Here is a 17,981-nt window from a genome sequence, read left to right as displayed (position 1 = left end):
CCCTCCCCCATATCCCCCCTCCCCCTCCCCCATATCCCCCCTCCCCCATATCCCCCTCCCCAATATCCCCCATATCCCCTTCCCCCATATCCCCCCTCCCCCCTCCCCCGTATCCCCCATATCCCCCCACCCCCATATCCCCCCTCCCCCATATCCCCCCTCCCCCATATCCCCAAGTGAATCCAGCCCTAACCTTAACCTCTGCAATACACGCGCAACCGATGGCGTGCATTCATATACCTGTCTAACACTGTTGCCTTTTACCCCTGCCACCACCCCCCACAGGAGAAGCGCGCACACAACACCAGGGAGCATGTGAGGACTGGAGGAGGCCCCGCTGATGAGAGGCCACTGACCGAACACGAGGAAAGGGCCCTGGAACTGGCTGGCGGACCTGAGGACCGGGAGGTTGCTGATGCAGAGGTCGGGGGCGTACTAGCAAGTGAGCCACCGACAGCTCGTCCCCATATCCCCCCTCCCCTATATCCCCCTCCCCCATATCACCTGATCACTGCCTGCATGTCTAACCGTGCATGCTTCATTCTGTATCGCAGGAGCAAACGTCGAGGCACCCATCCCCGCAGATGCAGACCGCCCGCAGGATGCCCCTCGGAGGCCACGGGAGACGGAGAGACCCGGACCCTCCGGCATGCGACGCCCGCAGGATGCTCCTCGCACACCACGGGAGACGGAGAGACACGGACCATCCGGCATGCGACGCCCGCAGGATGCCCCTCGCACACCACGGGAGACGGAGAGACCCGGACCCTCCGGCATGCGACGCCCGCAGGATGCCCCTCGCACACCACGGGAGACGGAGAGACACGGACCCTCCGGCATGCGACGCCCGCAGGATGCCCCTCGCACACCACGGGAGACGGAGAGACCCGGACCCTCCGGCATGCGACGCCCGCAGGATGTCCCTTGGAGACCACGGGTGATGGAGAGACCTGGAGCAACAGAGAGACGACGCCCCCGTCACGTGCGGGTGCGGCGACCCAGGCGTGTGCCACCCAGCGACGAGAGGGGCAGCCACAGGCCCCCGTCACAGCCGACCCAGGACACCCCTACCCAGGACACCCCTACCCGGGACACCCCTACCCGGGACAGCACTACCCAGGAAGACGAAATACCGGACAGTGACACAGAGTGGATGGGTGGAGACGAACCCCCACCCCAAAGTGCCATGGACTCAGAGTGGGATGAAGAGCACGACACAACGCCACTGCTGTCACCAACACCCTCCACCATCGCAGAAACACTCACCTCGGTTGGGCGTCTGGTACACTCACTGGTGCGCACAACACAGCCGTCCCGGTACAGCAGGTGGAGGTAGGAGCAGCAGAGGGGCCGGGCGGTCGGAGGGCAGCCCAGCCCAAGCGAACATCTGCCGCCCAGATGGATCCCGGGTTCCTGGAGTTACCACACCCACCCATAGATCCGATGCAACCACCGACCCGGAGACGAGCGAAGAGGGTGACGGCCGGCTTGCGGCGGCTGCAGTCGCAGGTGGAGGAGTCCACCCGCGTCCAGGAGCTGGGAGTGGTGCCCGTCATACGTGCCACCCAGGCCGACACCGCACGGGTGGCGTCCGCGGTGGAGGCAATGGGTGCGACGGTGTCAGACATGGGGAACGGTTTGTGAGGCCTGGGGCTTTCCGTGCAGGCGGCGTCTGTGGCCCAGGACATGGCTGCCCTCTCACAGGAGGCCATGAGCCAGTGCCAGTGCCAGATGGCAGAGGCGCTCAACGCCATTGCCCAGTCTCTGCAGGCCATGGCCCAGTCTCAGCAGGCCATGGCCCAGTCTCAGCAGTCCATGGCCCAGTCTCTGCAGGCCATGGCCCAGTCTCTGCAGGCCATCGCTGAGGGCATCGGCGCCATTGGCCATGTGCGTGCCGGCGTCGCACAGTCACAGACAGGGTTTGCCAATCCCCTGGGCTCCATGGCTGCAAACCTGCAGACCCCTGTCGATACCAGCACGGGCCTCCAGGACTGGCAGCGCCAGATGTCGGGGGGGCGTCGGATGGCCAGTCCGTTCGCATCCCCCACCCATGTAGAGGCCTGGGGGCCATCGGGCACCTCGAGGGAGGAGGAGGTGGTGTGGTCCGCCCCGGGTCCCCCTGTAGGGGAGGTCCCGGAACACCGCGACACCTCGGACTCCCCCCCTTCCGTCCCAGGTGCTTCAGGTGGGCAACGGGCAGGACAGGCTGGCAGCCCGCCATCCCAGTCGCCCGGGCCGCAGCTTGGCCCATCTAGGCCAGGACGCTCCAGGAAACGGCCGCCAAAGGGATCCCGTGTCAGAGGGCAGGAATCACAGGAGTCCACCTCCAGTTCTGCTGTACCCTCTGGGGAACCACATAGACGTAGTCAAAGGGCCCGTAAGGCCAAACAATTAGACACTGAGTAAGTTGGCACGGGTGCAGGGCACAGATGAGTTTTAGGGGCTAGGGCACGTGCATGAACTCCTTTGGTTATTAATGTCAATGTTACACCTACAGAAGCTGCCTTTGTGCTCTGTCCAAAGCGTGCGGGGGTGTCATGTACGTTGAGCGCAAGTGTGTGTGTGTGAGGGGTGGTCTTACCTCAGCCCCAGGTGAGTCTGCCCCTTCCCCCTGGGCCGCCATCAACATCCCCCCGGGCAGAGGACGGGACCGTGCGCTGCAGTGTCACAGCCGCATGCAGGGATGGTCCGGGTGGATGGTGGTACTGTGGCCATGGGTCAGACATAGTCCAACGATGTGGAGCCAGGAGCTCATCGCAGGGCGGGTTGTCATCATCCTCCATGGCCTGCAATAGACACGCGTCCACCCGCAACTGTGTGAGCCCGGCCGTTGTACCGCAGGTGGATCGGCAATGGGGGTGGGTGGGGGGGGGGGGGTGGTGTGCATGCGGGTGGGGTGGGTGGGGTTGGGGAGGGGGGTGAGGGTGCTGGGTGGGTGGTCAGCTGTTGCCATGGTGTGCGGTCTGTGGCCGTACTACCCGATTCCCACGCCCATCTAGTCAGTGAAGCGGGCGGCTATCAGCCTGTCCCATGCCCGCTGGGCCAGCCGGTAACGGTGGACAGCCACCCGCCTGTGTCTAGCCCGTCTGCCCTGACCATTGCCCCCATCCCCCTCATCTGGGGAGGACTGCGCCTCTTCCTGCTGCTCCTCCACTCCGTCCTCCTCTGCCTGCGGCACATCGCCCCTCTGCTGGGCTATGTTGTGCAGGACGCAGCACACCACAATGATGCGGCCGCCCCTATCTGACCGATACTGGAGGGCGCCCCCAGAGAGGTCCAGGCACCTGAAACGCATCTTCAGCACGCCAAAGCACCTCTCTATCACTCCCCTTGTCGCTACATGGGCATCATTGTAGCGGTTCTCCGCCTCATTGCATGGCCTCCGTATAGGCGTCATCAGCCACGATCGCAATGGGTAGCCCCTGTCGCCCAGCAACCAGCCCCTCAGCCGGGGATGGCGTCCCTTGTACATGCCGGTGATGGATGAACGGGACAACACGTATGAGTCGTGTACACTGCCCGGGTAACGGGCGCAGACGTGCAGGATCATCATGCGGTGGTCGCAGACCACCTGTATGTTCATCGAATAGGTCCCCTTCCTATTGGTGAACACGGCCCTGTTATCTGCAGGTGGCCGCACGGCGACGTGCATCCCATCAATCACTCCCTGGACCATGGGGAACCCGGCCACGGCAGAGAAGCCCACGGCCCGGGCATCTTGGCTAGCCTGGTCCACAGGGAAGCGGATGTAGCGGTGCGCCATGGCATATAGGGCATCTGTCACTGCCCGGATGCACCGATGCACCGATGTCTGCGATATGCCGGACAGGTCCCCACTCGGTGCCTGGAATGACCCCGTTGCATAAAAGTTCAGGGCCACCGTAACCTTGACGGACACGGGGAGAGGGTGTCCCCAGACAGTGCCACGCGGTGACAGGTGTGCCAGCAGGTGGCAGATGTGTGCCACGGTTTCCCGCCTCATCCGGAGTCTCCTCCTGCATTCCTGGTCCGTGAGGTCCTGGTATGACTGCCGGGGCCGGTACACACGGGGCGCCCTCGGGTGCCTCCGTTGCCGTGGGGCCACAACGTCCTCCTCCCCCTCCTCGTCCTGTCGGTCAGGTGTCCCTCCAGCCTGGGCGGCTGCTGCCTGCCCCTCTGCTGCAGCCTGCGCTGCCTCTCTGGCACGCTCCTCCTCCTCCTCATCCAGGGCAACATGGACATTAGCGGCTGCTGCCACGGCGGCCAACATCACTGGATGATCGGAAAACATGATGGCCTGGTGGAGGGGGGGGGGGGGGACGACAACATGTCATCATTGCCCATACCCCCTCCTCCTCCCAGCCAGGTGGCATGGACCGCATGGGTCCAACTGTTGGAGGCTGGCACCTGGCCAGGTGGACCAACTCACCTGCCCTCGCACCCCCCCTCCCCGGCACGGAACCCATCCTCCTCCCCGGCACGGACCTCCCCCCCATCCCCCTGCCCGGCATGGACACCCCCATCCTCCTCCCCGGCACGGACCCCATCCTCCTCCCCGGCACGGGCCCCCCATCCTCCTCCCCGGCACGGACCCCCCCATCCTCCTCCCCGGCACGGACCTCCCCCCCCATCCCCCTGCCCGGCATGGACACCCCCATCCTCCTCCCCGGCACGGACCCCATCCTCCTCCCCGGCACGGGCCCCCCATCCTCCTCCCCGGCACGGACCCCCCCATCCTCCTCCCCGGCACGGACCCCCCCCCCATCCCCCTCCCCTGCACGGACCCCCCCATCCTCCTCCCCGGCACGGGCCCCCAATCCTCCTCCCCGGCACGGACCCCATCCTCCTCCCCGGCACGGGCCCCCCATCCTCCTCTCCGGCACGGGCCCCCCATCCTCCTCCCCGGCAGGGACCCCATCCTCCTCCCCGGCACGGACCCCCCCCATCCTCCTCCCCGGCACAGACACCCCCGCCATCCCCCTCCCCGGCACGGACCCCCCCCCATCCTCCTCCCCGGCACGGACCCCTCCCCATCCCCCTCCCCGGCACGGACCCCCCCCATCCTCCTCCCCGGCACGGACCCCTCCCCATCCCCCTCCCCGGCACGGACCCCATCCTCCTCCCCGGCACGGGCCCCATCCTCCTCCCCGGCACGGACCCCATCCTCCTCCCCGGCACGGACCCCCCCCATCCTCCTCCCTGGCACGGACCCCCCCCCCCCATCCCCGGCACGGACCCCCCCTCCCGGCACTCCCCCGGAGCCCAGCCCACTCTAACCACCCCCCAGGCCGTCACCCACCTCCACGCTGGCCGGCGTAAACCTGGAGCACAGGTTGACGCCGATTAAAAGGAGGTTTGATTTACGTCGACGTGACCCGTCATCACGTCGACGGGACTTCGGCCCATCCGGACGGGAGAATATCGGCAGGCCCAAAATCGGCTGCCTTGCGCCCACCCGTGCCATTCTCCGACGTCAGCGGTGCCATTAACGCCCCGCCGACTTTTCTCCCTTCGGAGACTTCGGCAACCGGCAGGGGCGGGATTCACGGCGGCCAACGGCCATTCTCCGACCCGCTGGGGGGTCGGAGAATGACACCCATGATTTGTGATGCAAGGTCAAATCATTCCATGTCCTTCTTTACTACTGCCATTATGCCAGCTCAAAATGTTACAGCTGCCCTACATCCTCATTTTATCCCTATCTTTCTGAAGTAATCCTGCATTATTTAACTGCTAGTCCTGTTCATTATGTATCCATGTTTCAGTTACTTTAATTAATCCCTCTCCACAAACTTTTGCTTCCAGCTTCCCATGATTTGTTTTTGGTAATGTTTACATTATATGAACAGGCAGTTAATTTATTTTCCCCCTCACTTTATTTTTAAACGTTTGTTTAATTATGTTTGTAGCTTTATTTGGTCCCTGATAATTTATGTTTCCCTTATGTCTAACCTTTATTCTCATCTCTTATTTCCTTATCTTCATGTTACTGTTATTTCTCTAGATCCCTGGCATCCTCCACCCCCCCCCCCCCCCCCCCCACCCCGCCAACACTGCCCCCTCCCTTCCCCCACCTCAGCCCATCTCCCTTATCTGACGTGCTATTCACAACAGTTTATCCTTTCTGCTAAAGCACTGATGCCACTCCAGGTCAGGAAGAAAGGCCCATCCCAGCAATATAGCTCCTTCCTGTCTGGTATGGATGCCAGTGTTCTATGAAATGGAATTCCTTCCTACATCAGTCTTTCAGCTGTACATTGACTTCTTGTTCTGCCTATCCCTATCTCAATCAGCAAGTGGGTCGGGTGCTAATTCCGAGATTATCACCAGTGGAGTTCTACTTTTTAATTGAATTCCTAGTTCCTGACACTCCATTATTAAATCATTCCTTTAAATTCCCTAACTAATCCATGTCTTCATCTATGGCCTTTAGCTGCATAATTCACATTCTTACAGTTTGCTGTGTGAAGAACTTATCCCTCAATTTGCTTTTAATTGGCTCAGTTTAAAGATTCTGTTCCCATTGTCTTGTTTCTCCTGCCAGTGAAAATACTCATTACCGATCCAACAATGCCAGTCCTCCCAGAATCCATATACATTTGCAATTTGGAAATGTTTGATTTCACTACTGGAACAGAGACGTATATAAGTTTATTCACTTGTTTATTTTTTCTAGATGCAAGGCAATAAGCAACACCTACCCAAAGATTTCTTCCTCTACCAGGCATCGAAGTGCAGGTCCAAGTCATACATTAACCTACGGGAGGTATCGCAGCGTTTCAGCCTCCCCCCTGGGGAGTATGTCATTGTCCCTTCCACATACGATCCACACCAAGAAGGCGAATTCGTTCTCAGGGTCTTCTCAGAAAAACAGAACCTGTCAGAGTAAGTCCACTCTCACCAGGCATATATGCATGGAGACCAGGGTAGTAAACAGTGTCTTACAAGGGAGAGCTGCCTGTTAGCAATCCCTCCTTCTTCCACATGCTACATCTTGGCCTGATAGAAGAGTGATGATTACAATGTTTAACAGAAGAGCAGGGAGTTTTCCCAATGTCCTGACGCAACACCAGCTAAAAAACATTAACTAGTTCGTCATCTCCCTGTTGCTCATGTATGCCTGGTGTGTGCAGAATAGTTGTCTGCAACATAAAAGCAGTCAGTGCATTTCGGTGTAGTCCATCATTTGTGAAGTGAACTGAAGAGTTTCTATAAAATATAACAAAATTCCATAAATGCAAGTTTTAATCCCATTGAGATCACTCTTTGCTGCTGTCTTTGGTGAAAACCTAAGTTACTCATCTCCAGAATTATCATAGAATTTACAATGCAGAAGGAGGCCATTCAGCCCATCGAGTCTGCACCAGCTCTTGGAAAGAGCACCCTACCCAAGGTCAACACCTCCACCCTATCCCCATAGCCCAGTAACCCCACCCAACACTAAGGACAATTTTGGACACTAAGGGCAATTTATCATGGCCAATCCACCTAACCTGCACATCTTTGGACTGTGGGAGGAAACCGGAGCACCCGGAGGAAACCCACGCACACACGGGGAGGATGTGCAGACTCCGCACAGACAGTGACCCAAGCTGGAATCGAACCTGGGACCCTGGAGCTGTGAAGCAATTGTGCTATCCACAATGCTACCGTGCTGCCCCTTATCCTTGAGTAGTCTTAAAGTGATGGTCTTACCATCTAAATCTCCTATAAAAATTGAGCTGTTATATGGTCAAATGGTTGATTTTCTTTCGCAGTTAATTTTTAATAATAAACAATAAGTCTCAGCTACCCCTCATAGCTTCATTGCTATCGGCCATGAGCTGTGCAAGCCCAGAAGGTTTGTACTTTAACCCAAGTGTCCACTGTGTTACCAGATCTAAGCTGAAGTGGCGGCAGATGCACAATAAGTGATCCCCTGAAATTGGAATTGGAAAACCTGGCCAAGTCCCTCATGCTAATCATTATCCAATGACCTTACCGAGAAGTGTATACAAATTGTTTGATTGCAGGATTGGGCTGCACCATGATGTTCACCACTACAGAATATCCTGCAAATACTATCAATGCCTGCACATGAAGAATGGCTGCTTGTTGAAGTCCTGAAAGATGGCACGATGTTACAGCAAAGAGTGTGATTTAATGGAAACGTTTCTAAGTGTGGTAGCAAGCTGGAACTGCTCCGAACATCCCGATGCTCGGCCAGCGAGGCTGTCACTGCTATAAAACATGAATTGGTCCACTTAACGACGCCCCACGTGCAAGAAGGCCAACCCCACGATTCAGGGATGCTGACCTGGCCAGATGGGATGCCCTGTTCCCCTGAGGGTCTCTGAGGGTCAACAAGGGTAACCAGTGCCACCTGGGAGTAAATGGCAGCAGCTGACAGCTTGGGGAGCGTGACCAGGAGGACGCTAGGGAGTGGCGGTGGGGGCTACTCGCTCCCCCAAGAGTCACCCCACTGACAATGGTGTGTCTCGGAGTCAGCACCGGGAGCAGGGGAGCACGGCGGGGCATGTGCCACCAGAAAGTGCACCGGGACCCTCCGGCCCCAGACTCGCCAGAGGACGCCCACTAGGGCGTTTGAAGGCCATGAGATGCTGTAGGCAGCAGGCTGCCTCCACATCTGATGTGCATCCTGGAGACACATCTATATGCAGTGGTAGAGCACGTCGAGGATCATTGAGAGGGCACTGGGGCAGAGGGGGATGGGGTAAGGGGGTGCTGGGTGTGTTGGGGTGAAGTGGTGGAGGGGAGGGTCTGGGAGGGGTGGGGAGAGTGGATGGCACCATTGGGGGATTGGGGCAGTTGGGGACACGTTTAAATTATTAAAAATCGTTCACCTCGGCCAATATGACGCCTCTGGCACTTTCTTTTGCAATGCGGGCTGAGCACCAATCTCATGCCCCATAATAATCTTTATCAGTGTCACAAGTAGGCTTACATTAACCCTGCAATGAAGTTATCTCCTGGAGGTTCTGGATGACTCTTCCCCCCCTCCCCCCCCCTCAACCCCCACCCCCAGCAAGGAGTCCGGTGCACTGCTTAATGACAGCCCTAGTGACCGCATCGGTCTTGTATTAGGTCTCCGCTTCGGCCTCCAGCCTCCGTACTGGCGTTACTAGCCAGTTCCTCAGCGGGGTCCCCATATCTCCAAAGAGCTAACCAGCCATCCTGGGATGGTCCCCGAAGAGGCCAGGGATGTGCGACTGCTCCAGATGTAGCTGTTGTGCACACTCCCTGGAAAGCGTGCACATGTTTGCATGATCTTCATGTTGTGGTCACACACAAGCTGGATGTTCAGGGAGTCAAACCCATTCCTGTTGATGTAGGACACTCCTTGACGCTCCGGTGAGCTCAAGGCGACATGCGTGCAATTTATTAGTCCCTGGACCTGGGACTAATAGATGCCATAGATGGCGAAGAATCCTGCTCCCAGGCTTGGTCCATGTCAAAAGTTTATTTAATCCACTGCCTGGGAAAACAGGGCACCCATGACCTCACGGATGCACATGTGGGCTGTAGCTTGTGAGATGCTACACAAGTCCCGCTCGAGCCCTGGAATGATCCTGAGGTGTAAAAGTTCAGGGCTGCAGTGACATTGATGGCCACCGTGCTGCCAAGTCTGCAATGGCATGACACTGGTGCTGCACCATCCCTCTGTTGAGTCAGAGCCTCCTGCAGCACATACTGAACGTAATTTGTTCAAAAGAGCAGCGACGCCTGTACACCTTGGGCTATTGCCGGCCTCCTGCTCTGGGCTCCTGCCTGGCCTGTTGGGCAGTCAGGTCCGCAGTGTGTGGGGTGGGGCCCTGCACATGGGCTGCCACCTCGAGCCTCTGTCGACGCAGCTGCTGCCATCTCCACTGTCTGGCCACCAGGCTTGCCAGCAGCACCACAAGGGCAGCTTCCGCGAGGTCCAATATATCGTCCATACCGTTTAATATCTGTAGGAAATTGGAGAGAGTGTGAGATTGACAACCACTGGTGTCTTCCACCCCGGGGCCCTCCAGGCCCCCTATTGCTCCCTCCACATCCCCTGCCATCCGACATACGCTGCCCACACATCCCAGCTGCAGCAGAGCCCCCTGGTCACCGGACCACAGACCCTGTACCCCAGACACTGACACGTAACACACCCACCCTCTGGTCGCGGAAATGTCCTTGGCTTCAGTGCTGGGGCCTAGCCCCTGGGTGTTTGAATGCTGGCCGCTTATCCATGGTGTTGCCTCCCGCAGTGTTCAGGCACAGTGTCCAGGCATCACGGTCTGATTTGGATGCTAGGCAATAACCCCCACATGCTACATGGCACGCCTACCCATGGGTTCCACTTGAAATGTGTGAAGTGCTCACTTAAGCACGATTACCAATTCTGTACTGGCAATAGCCTTCCGCTGCGCAGCCAGAGGGGTCCGCAGTCAGTGGGGATTATCGGTGGTCCGTGGGGTAGACGGGCTGGGGTTGCCCCTGGAACGAGATCACACGGTCCAAGGGTTGGCATGGCGGACTCGCAGGCGCTGAGACACCCATCTCCCCCTCCTCCCCACCCCCCTCCAACAGCCAGCCCAAGCCATGAGTGGCTACCTCTCCTGCTCCACAACTACCCCCTCCTGATGGTGGCCTATCCCAACCAAGGCTGGCCCCCCGGTAGCTCCCCCATTTCCCACCGAGCACCGGGGCAGCAACCCCACTGCCCCCGGGCTCTTTGCTTCTGAGCGAAGATGGCTACTCACCCCCTCAGTTCCTCGCAGTAGCCTTTCTGTCAGCTTCACGTTTTTAAAAAGGAATACCAAATGGCACCTCCGTGACCACTTGCTGGGGAGGCCATTAGATCACGGGGGCGGTTAGATAGGGAGTCATTCCCATTACTGTGAGGAGATTAGGGTTAAGTGGTGATTATTGGTTTCTCACCACACTACAGCAGGATCCTGATCTTGCGAAAGAGAGTGGGCCGGTTAGATTGCAAACATGTCTCCACCTGCCGCGGTTCTCGAATTTGGCTTCTCCCGTGATTTAACTGCCTTGTTGCGCTCTCGCTTAAGTGGAATGCAGTCATTAAATCGTGCCCAAAGAGTATATTGATGAGACCACACTTGGAGTACAGTACTGTGTACAGTTTTGGATACACTGGAGAGAGTGAATGTTCACTGGAGAGATTCCTATGCCCTCTAAGGAGAGTTAAATGGGCCCATGTTCTCTGTAGTTTGGAAGAATGAGAGATGATCTCTCATGAATGAGAGTGAAGTGTATAACATTCTGAGAGGGCTTGATAAGGTAGATGCTGACGGCTGTTTCCCCAGTGAGGAGAGTCTAGAATGAGGACTCATGGAACTGTATTTAATGGAGCTAATGGGGGTTTTGCTCGCCAGCTGTGACTGTGGGGTGGGGTGGGGGAGAGTGGTAATAAATTACCCCTCTATAAATTGGGATTTTCCACCCCCTTCGCAATGGGCTCATTTGGCGAGAACGGAAAATATCATGAGAGGGCCAAAAGTCGGTGTTCACATTGGGGTAAATGCAAGAAGTGATTGGCCCCTCCCACTGCAGGCCACATTTCCTGCCATTCAATGTCAGGAGCATCATTGTGTGTGGCACAGTAGTTAGCATTGCTGCCTCACAGCGCCAGTGACCCGGGTTCAATTGTGGCCACGGGTGACTGTCTGTGTGGAGTTTGCACTTTCTCCCTGTGTCTGCGTGGGTTTCCCTCGGATACTCCGGTTTCCTCCCACAGTCCAAAGTGCAGGTTAAGTGGATTGGATATGCTAAATTGCCTCTTAATGTCCAAAAAGGTTAGGTGGGGTTACTGGATTACGGGACAGGGTTGGGGCATGTGCTTAGGTAGGGTACTCTTTCCAAGGATTGGTGCAGACTCGATGGGCAGGCTGGCCTCCTGCTGCACTGTAGAGATTCTAATACATTAGCATATCATGTCCGAATCATACCCCCACGTCAAATATGTGTCCACAGCGGCATGATGTCAGATCAGCGTTGTGCTCGACTGGTCTCAGAAAAACTGTGAGGGGATCTTGGAGGTGAGTGCAGTGCTCAGGGGCATGAGGATGATGCCTGGCTGATGCCAGTTTGTTGCCATGGTGATGCCAACTTGGTGCTAGGGTGTGCCAGTGAGTGCACCTGGGTGAATAATGTTTCCTGCTGTGCTTGCTGTGCGTTGGGCAGCCTTTAAAAATGGTGACTGGATCACTGAAGTGCTGAGTTGATGGTGAGGTGGGTCAATTAGAGGCTGCTCACCAGCAACATCTTGTGGAACCTCTGCCTGCCTTATTTTTCTGCTATATGGCAGAGAAAGCTGTCATTGCCTCAATGCTGCTTTTCCAATCTGAAATTCGCCTTCGCCAATATTGTAGAAAATCTCACCCATAGTCTCAGGATAAGACGGCTATTTAACAATTGCTTCACTCAGAAAATAGGGAACATTCTCAAGTTTTTCGGATTTGACTTGAGGGGGTCCCAAGGGTACTGTTGCCTCAGCTTTTTACTACATTCATAAGTGGCTTTGATGGAGGTGTAGAGCTGCATACTAAGGTTGCCAATAACATCAAGTTGGATGGCCCAATAAGCAATGTAAATTGGAGCAGAATGTTGCAAAGGGACATTTTGTGTGGCGATTGTCCCTTTAAGGGCAACACAGCAGTTTAAGGGTACCCTGGCCTCAGGGATCAATTGGGACTCAGAGTGCGGAATTAAACTGGAGGTGGGGGGGGGGGGGGGTGCGAGTCCTCTTAGGCAAGAGACATGTGAGGAGCTAGCTGCAGCAATGTGGCTGCTGAAAAATTCTTAATAAATACAGACCTTTCGTGTTCATTAATGGAGTCTCTGAAGTGCATCTTTACACATTGCTAAATAACTGAGCAAGCGAAACAATGACAGATGGAATGCAGTATGGGGAAATGTGAGTTCATTCACTTTGGACTTAAAAGATAAATCCGTGCATTTTCCAAAAGGTAGTAAGCTATGCATTGTGTATGAGTAGAGATGCACTTTCGGAAGCAAGTGAAGGCATGAGAGAGGGTGTAGGAAAGATTGGCACAAATGATTCCAGGTATGAGGACATTTAGCTACAAGTTTGGATTGGAGAAGTGGGGTTTGTTCTTTAGTAGAAGATTTAATTGATATTTTCAAAATTGTGTGGCATCTAAACAGAGTAGATAGAGAAATTGTTCCCATTAGTGGAAAGGTTGAGAATGGGAGGACACAGATTTAAGATGATTGGAAAAAGAATCAAAAGTGATGTGAGGAAAAATTATTTACACAGTGAGTGGTTAGGATCTGGAATACACAGAGAAATTCAATTGTGGCTTTCAAAAAGGAACAGGATAAACCCCTGAAGAAAAAATTGCAGGTTCACAAGAGGATGGGGGAGTGGGATGAGCTAAACTGTTCTTGAAGAGAGTTGATCTGGAATCGATGGACCAAATGGCCTCCTTCTGTACTGTAGCCATTCTGTGATTTTAGTTGTGAGAATGTAGGTGAGACTGACTAGGGCTTGTTTATTGCCCATCCATTTCAGAAAGTGGAGAGCCTTCTCCTATGAATAATGAATGGCTTGGTTTGTGATGCAACCGGCCCACTCCCGTAGGCGAAATTGGGATCTCGCCGGAGTGTGGCAAGAATAATTAAGCAGGAAGACACCCGCTCCCGGTGGCCGTCAAGGTCACTGCAGCCTGAACTTTTATGCCACAGGATCATTCTAGGGCTCGAGGGGGGACCTGTGTGGTATCTCACAGGCCACAGGTCACAGCCCACAGGTGCATCCGGCATGTCACTGTTGCACCTTTTTATCTAAACCACTGTGTGTTTAACCCATATACGGTGGACAAATGATCACACAAGTTGTTTTGTACAATAATTGTTAGTTAACATACACAAAGTAAGGGCAGCACGGTGGCGCAGTAGTTAGCACAGCTGCCTCACGGCCCCGAGGTCCCAGGTTCGATCCTGGCTCTGGGTCACTGTCCGTGTGGAGTTTGCACATTTTCCCCGTGATTGCGTGGGTTTCGCCCCCACAACCCAAAAGATGTGCACGGTAGGTGAATTGGCCACGCTAAATTGCCTCTTAATTGGAAAAAATTAATTGGGTACTCTAAATTAAAAAAAAAACACAAGGTTAATTACTTAATCAATCAATCTCACAGTCATGCACATTGGACTATAAACTAATACACTTAAAACGACCTTAACTTAACTTCCAGGTAGAAGTTTTACAACACCAGGTTAAAGTCCAACAGGTTTGTTTCAAATCACTAGCTTTCGGAGCACTGCTCCTTCCTCAGGTGAATGAAGAGGTATGTTCCAGAAACATATATATAGACAAATTCAAAGATGCAAGACAATGCTTTGAATGCGAGCATTTGCAGGTAATTAAGTCTTTATAGATCCAGAGATAGGTTAAAGAGGTGTGAATTGTCTCAAGCCAGGACAGTTGGTAGGATTTCGCAAGCCCGGGCCAGATGGTGGGGGATGAATGTAATGCGACATGTCCGGTCTCCTTGGTGCCATTGTTGCGAGCTGGCTGGGGTTGGCTGAGTAAGTGCAGCTTAAGTGCTACTCGACCTTGTTAGCAGGGAGCTGGTGAGCGCAGTCCCGGTGAATCAGCTGGCGAGCCGGCATTCGGGGCAGGAAGCCCATGAGGCCTCGTTTAGTGGACCAATTAAGATTGAATAGCGTTGCCGGCCTCGCTGGGTCGAGCGCCAGGAAACTCATGACAATTCCCGCTCACGAGCACACTTCGACATTTTTCCCGAGAATCGCACTCTTAATTCCACAACTTGTCATTGTGGAATTTGAACCAATGACCGATGGCATTCTAGCCCAATACCATAACCACTCCCAGTTAAACTGGGATTATTATGAGGTATTCCAGTTTACTCATCTTCACTGAGCCCTTCTCAGATTTACAAACTTCAGAAACCATGGCCACGTCAGGATTTTCAATTCTGAATCCAGAACCCAGTTGCTAGTTCAATTTTGGGTCCTGACACCACACAGCATATTCAAGACATGCTCTTCTGGAATTTTAAAAGGCCAGGACAAAGGATGGCGGGCGAGCTCCTGAGGCTTGAGTACCAATGGGCCGCCCTCTAGCACTGACAAATAGGCAAACCCATTGGCCAAGGTGGGTGGTTCTGAGTCGTGATGGAGAAACAAAGCCTCAACATGTAGGCATCCTCCAAAGAAGAGGCATTGAGGCCGGTGGCACAAAATTACACACTCACCCGCCCCACATTAACTTAAAAATCCTACTCCATGGCCTGGCCTTGTTACGGCATCCTGCATTATACAACTGGTGGAATTTAGACAAACATTTCCTTCAATAAGTATATGTGTGATTTATTTATTTCAGGGAAACTGAGAACCAGATCATAGCTGTCAACCCTGAGGTTAGTACAATCTTTACTTTTGTTCACCCTTTTGGTTTTGTACACATTTATTATAACATTTTGTGTTCTGGTTTTCCAAGATCCCTTCCAGTACAGCCATCAGACAAAGTGACAGATCACGGGTGGGATTTACCGACCAACTTGCCACGTGCTTTTCGGCGAGCTGCCAGCGGGATTTCTTGGTTCCTCCGTTGTCAGCGGGATTTCCCAATGACTGCACCCCTGGTTGCCGGGAAACCCGTGCGCCAACGTGGGACCAAAAGATCTCGCCAGTGTGGACAGCCGGTAAATCCCACCCTACATTTTAGAAATTCAACAACTTTTTAATTTTGGAGTTGGGGATTTTCTTGCTCCTCTATTTACGAGCGGAAATGTGGGTTTAAGCCAAACCTTTTCCAAAGTGATAGTGGTGAAGTTTAACAAGAAAAGCTTGAGGGAATTTCCTCTTCCAACGTGTGGTACATCCCTGAAAAACAACTCTGCTCCATGCCCTCCTCCATACCTTACTCAATAGGGTATCGAGTGGCATAACAGATTAAAACTGCCCGTCCATGTCTGGGACCTAGTTTAATCTGCAGCCCAAACTGATGGGATCAAAATCCCCTCTGTTTTCTGGTTGTGAGGATCCTTTCTGACATGTGTTTAAGCACCAGCAATATAATTTGACATGCATTGCCAATCCCCACTCAGCAAAGCTAAAGGACATCACTATATAAAGTGTAAATGTTATACAGTACACCTGGGGGTTGAAGAATGCTACTAGGGCAAAGTTGAGGTATTCAAACAATGTTGTAGCTAATCTGGGTGCTTGATATTGACATTGGATGCCAAAAACAGAAATAGTTCCATTCTCCAGAATTAACTTCCACAGTGAATAATTCTGCCTGTTTGTAGATTGGAACTGGTGAGCAGTTAAATTGGAGTAGTTTCATTTCCCCCTCCGTTTCCACCACTTTCTGATCTAATGCCACTGTCTTTTTGGCAGATGTAGTGCCCACTGGTTTCAAGTGGGAGCTTCATGGTCAAAGGTTAATTTGTGATGTCAATAACACCATAATGGTATGTTAATCCCCTCTGGTGGCACTGAAATGTTTCCAACACTAAAATGCTTTCCTTAGTTGGGCCAAGAGAAGCAGTTTCAAGTGGGTAGCTGACTGGCAGCAGCCTCTAGATTAAATCTGAGATTTAAAATATCCCGGACTTGAAATTTTGCGTGGCCCTACCCCCCTCTGCCTGAAACTAATTTCACCTGAAAATACACCCAATGTTTATAAGAAGTATTCAGACTGATCAGGATTTTTGTCATGGCTGAAAATGTTAATGTAACTGCCTCATCCTCTTCCTGTTATTATTTTTATTTCTTCCGTGATCCGAGTGAATAATCTTTCTTTTTCCTCTGTCCATTCATCTTCTGTCGGCACAGCTGCAGGTATGAGTTCTGCTATTGAATGTTTATTGTGCTTTATTAGTGTATGGTATCTGAAAGTTCTTGGACGATTGTGGATCATTCTGAGGGCAATGCTGTCAGTGATGATGAGGGCACAGGCGATCAGGTGATGAGGGTGCCACTTCAGAAATGGGAAAAAACCTGTGACTCATGAGCACCAACAGGTTACATTCAGGAATTCGGGATTGAAGTATGGAGTGCAGCAAGGCTGCCTCCACCTTCCTGTGTGTGAAAGTATCTTACAGCCATGGACAGCATTTCCGAGCTTTGTGATCTGAACTAGCTTTCATTTGTGTGTTTAATCACAGCTGGCCCCTCCCTTGAGAATCAAATGTATGATTGGAGGAGTCAATCAACATGCGATAAAGCTACAGTAATTTGACATTTTCCACTCCTAAAAACCGAGTGGGGTAGATCTTGAATCTACAATAGTTTTAAGAGGCTGGTAATTAGCCAATAACTCTCACATTTGAAATTAATGGTAAAAAATGGACATGGATGTAAAATGGGCTATTGGCTCACTGTCTCTTCTTTTATACTGTCACAGAGTCAAGGTCTGTGTTCAATATCCAGATTGGTGGACTGTGCTTATGTGTCAGGCAGAGTCCAGCAACAGGGTACCTCAGATTGGTTTGATTGTACCTGTCTCTCAACATATTGGAATAAATCTTGACTTTGTGTAATAGTGTAAAATTAGCAATTGTGATGGAAATGGAAGTTTGGGAGAGATGTAAAATTGCCTACCAATTCGCTATCACCCATTTTGCAATGTCAGAGTCAAGGTTTAGCACACTGTATCCAATATACAGACTAACTCACAGTTAGTGGCTTATACCTGTTTCTAACATGAATTACATATCTCACACCCAATCTACATGATGAAAAGATCCAGATGAAATAATCCTGGAATTTGTGAGGCTTTTGTTAGACTATGGTGTAAGTGCTTGGAAGGAAGGCATATTTTCAGTTTCTAAACTATCTACAGACCTCTCATAAAAGCCACCAAACTCACTGAAACATTAACTCTTGTACCACTCAGTTTATAAACCCTTCCAGGATTGAAGTTAAAATCTTTTATGTGCAAAGGGTGGTAGAAGTTTTGAATTCTCTTCTGTAAATGGCAGTTGATTCTAGGCCAACTGTTAATTTTAAATTTG

At 53.0% G+C, this 17,981-nt stretch overlaps 1 protein-coding gene across 7 annotated transcripts in view; it reads left to right on the top strand.

Moving 5' to 3' along the window:
* The window catches only part of LOC140398211 (calpain-3-like), a 216,282-nt gene that overhangs the window by 139,948 nt on the left and 58,353 nt on the right, over nucleotides 1-17,981 (top strand). For all 7 annotated transcript variants that reach the window (XM_072486655.1, XM_072486601.1, XM_072486618.1 and 4 more), the window contains 2 exons: nucleotides 6,656-6,864; nucleotides 15,341-15,377. In XM_072486655.1, the coding sequence (XP_072342756.1) occupies nucleotides 6,656-6,864; nucleotides 15,341-15,377 (246 nt within the window). The remainder of the gene's footprint in view (nucleotides 1-6,655; nucleotides 6,865-15,340; nucleotides 15,378-17,981) is intronic.

This window comes from Scyliorhinus torazame, chromosome 2 (assembly GCF_047496885.1).
Source record: "Scyliorhinus torazame isolate Kashiwa2021f chromosome 2, sScyTor2.1, whole genome shotgun sequence".
Lineage (NCBI taxonomy): Eukaryota > Metazoa > Chordata > Chondrichthyes > Carcharhiniformes > Scyliorhinidae > Scyliorhinus > Scyliorhinus torazame.
The sequence above is the reverse complement of the archived record's forward strand: the minus strand, read 5'-3'. Positions and strand labels throughout refer to the sequence as shown.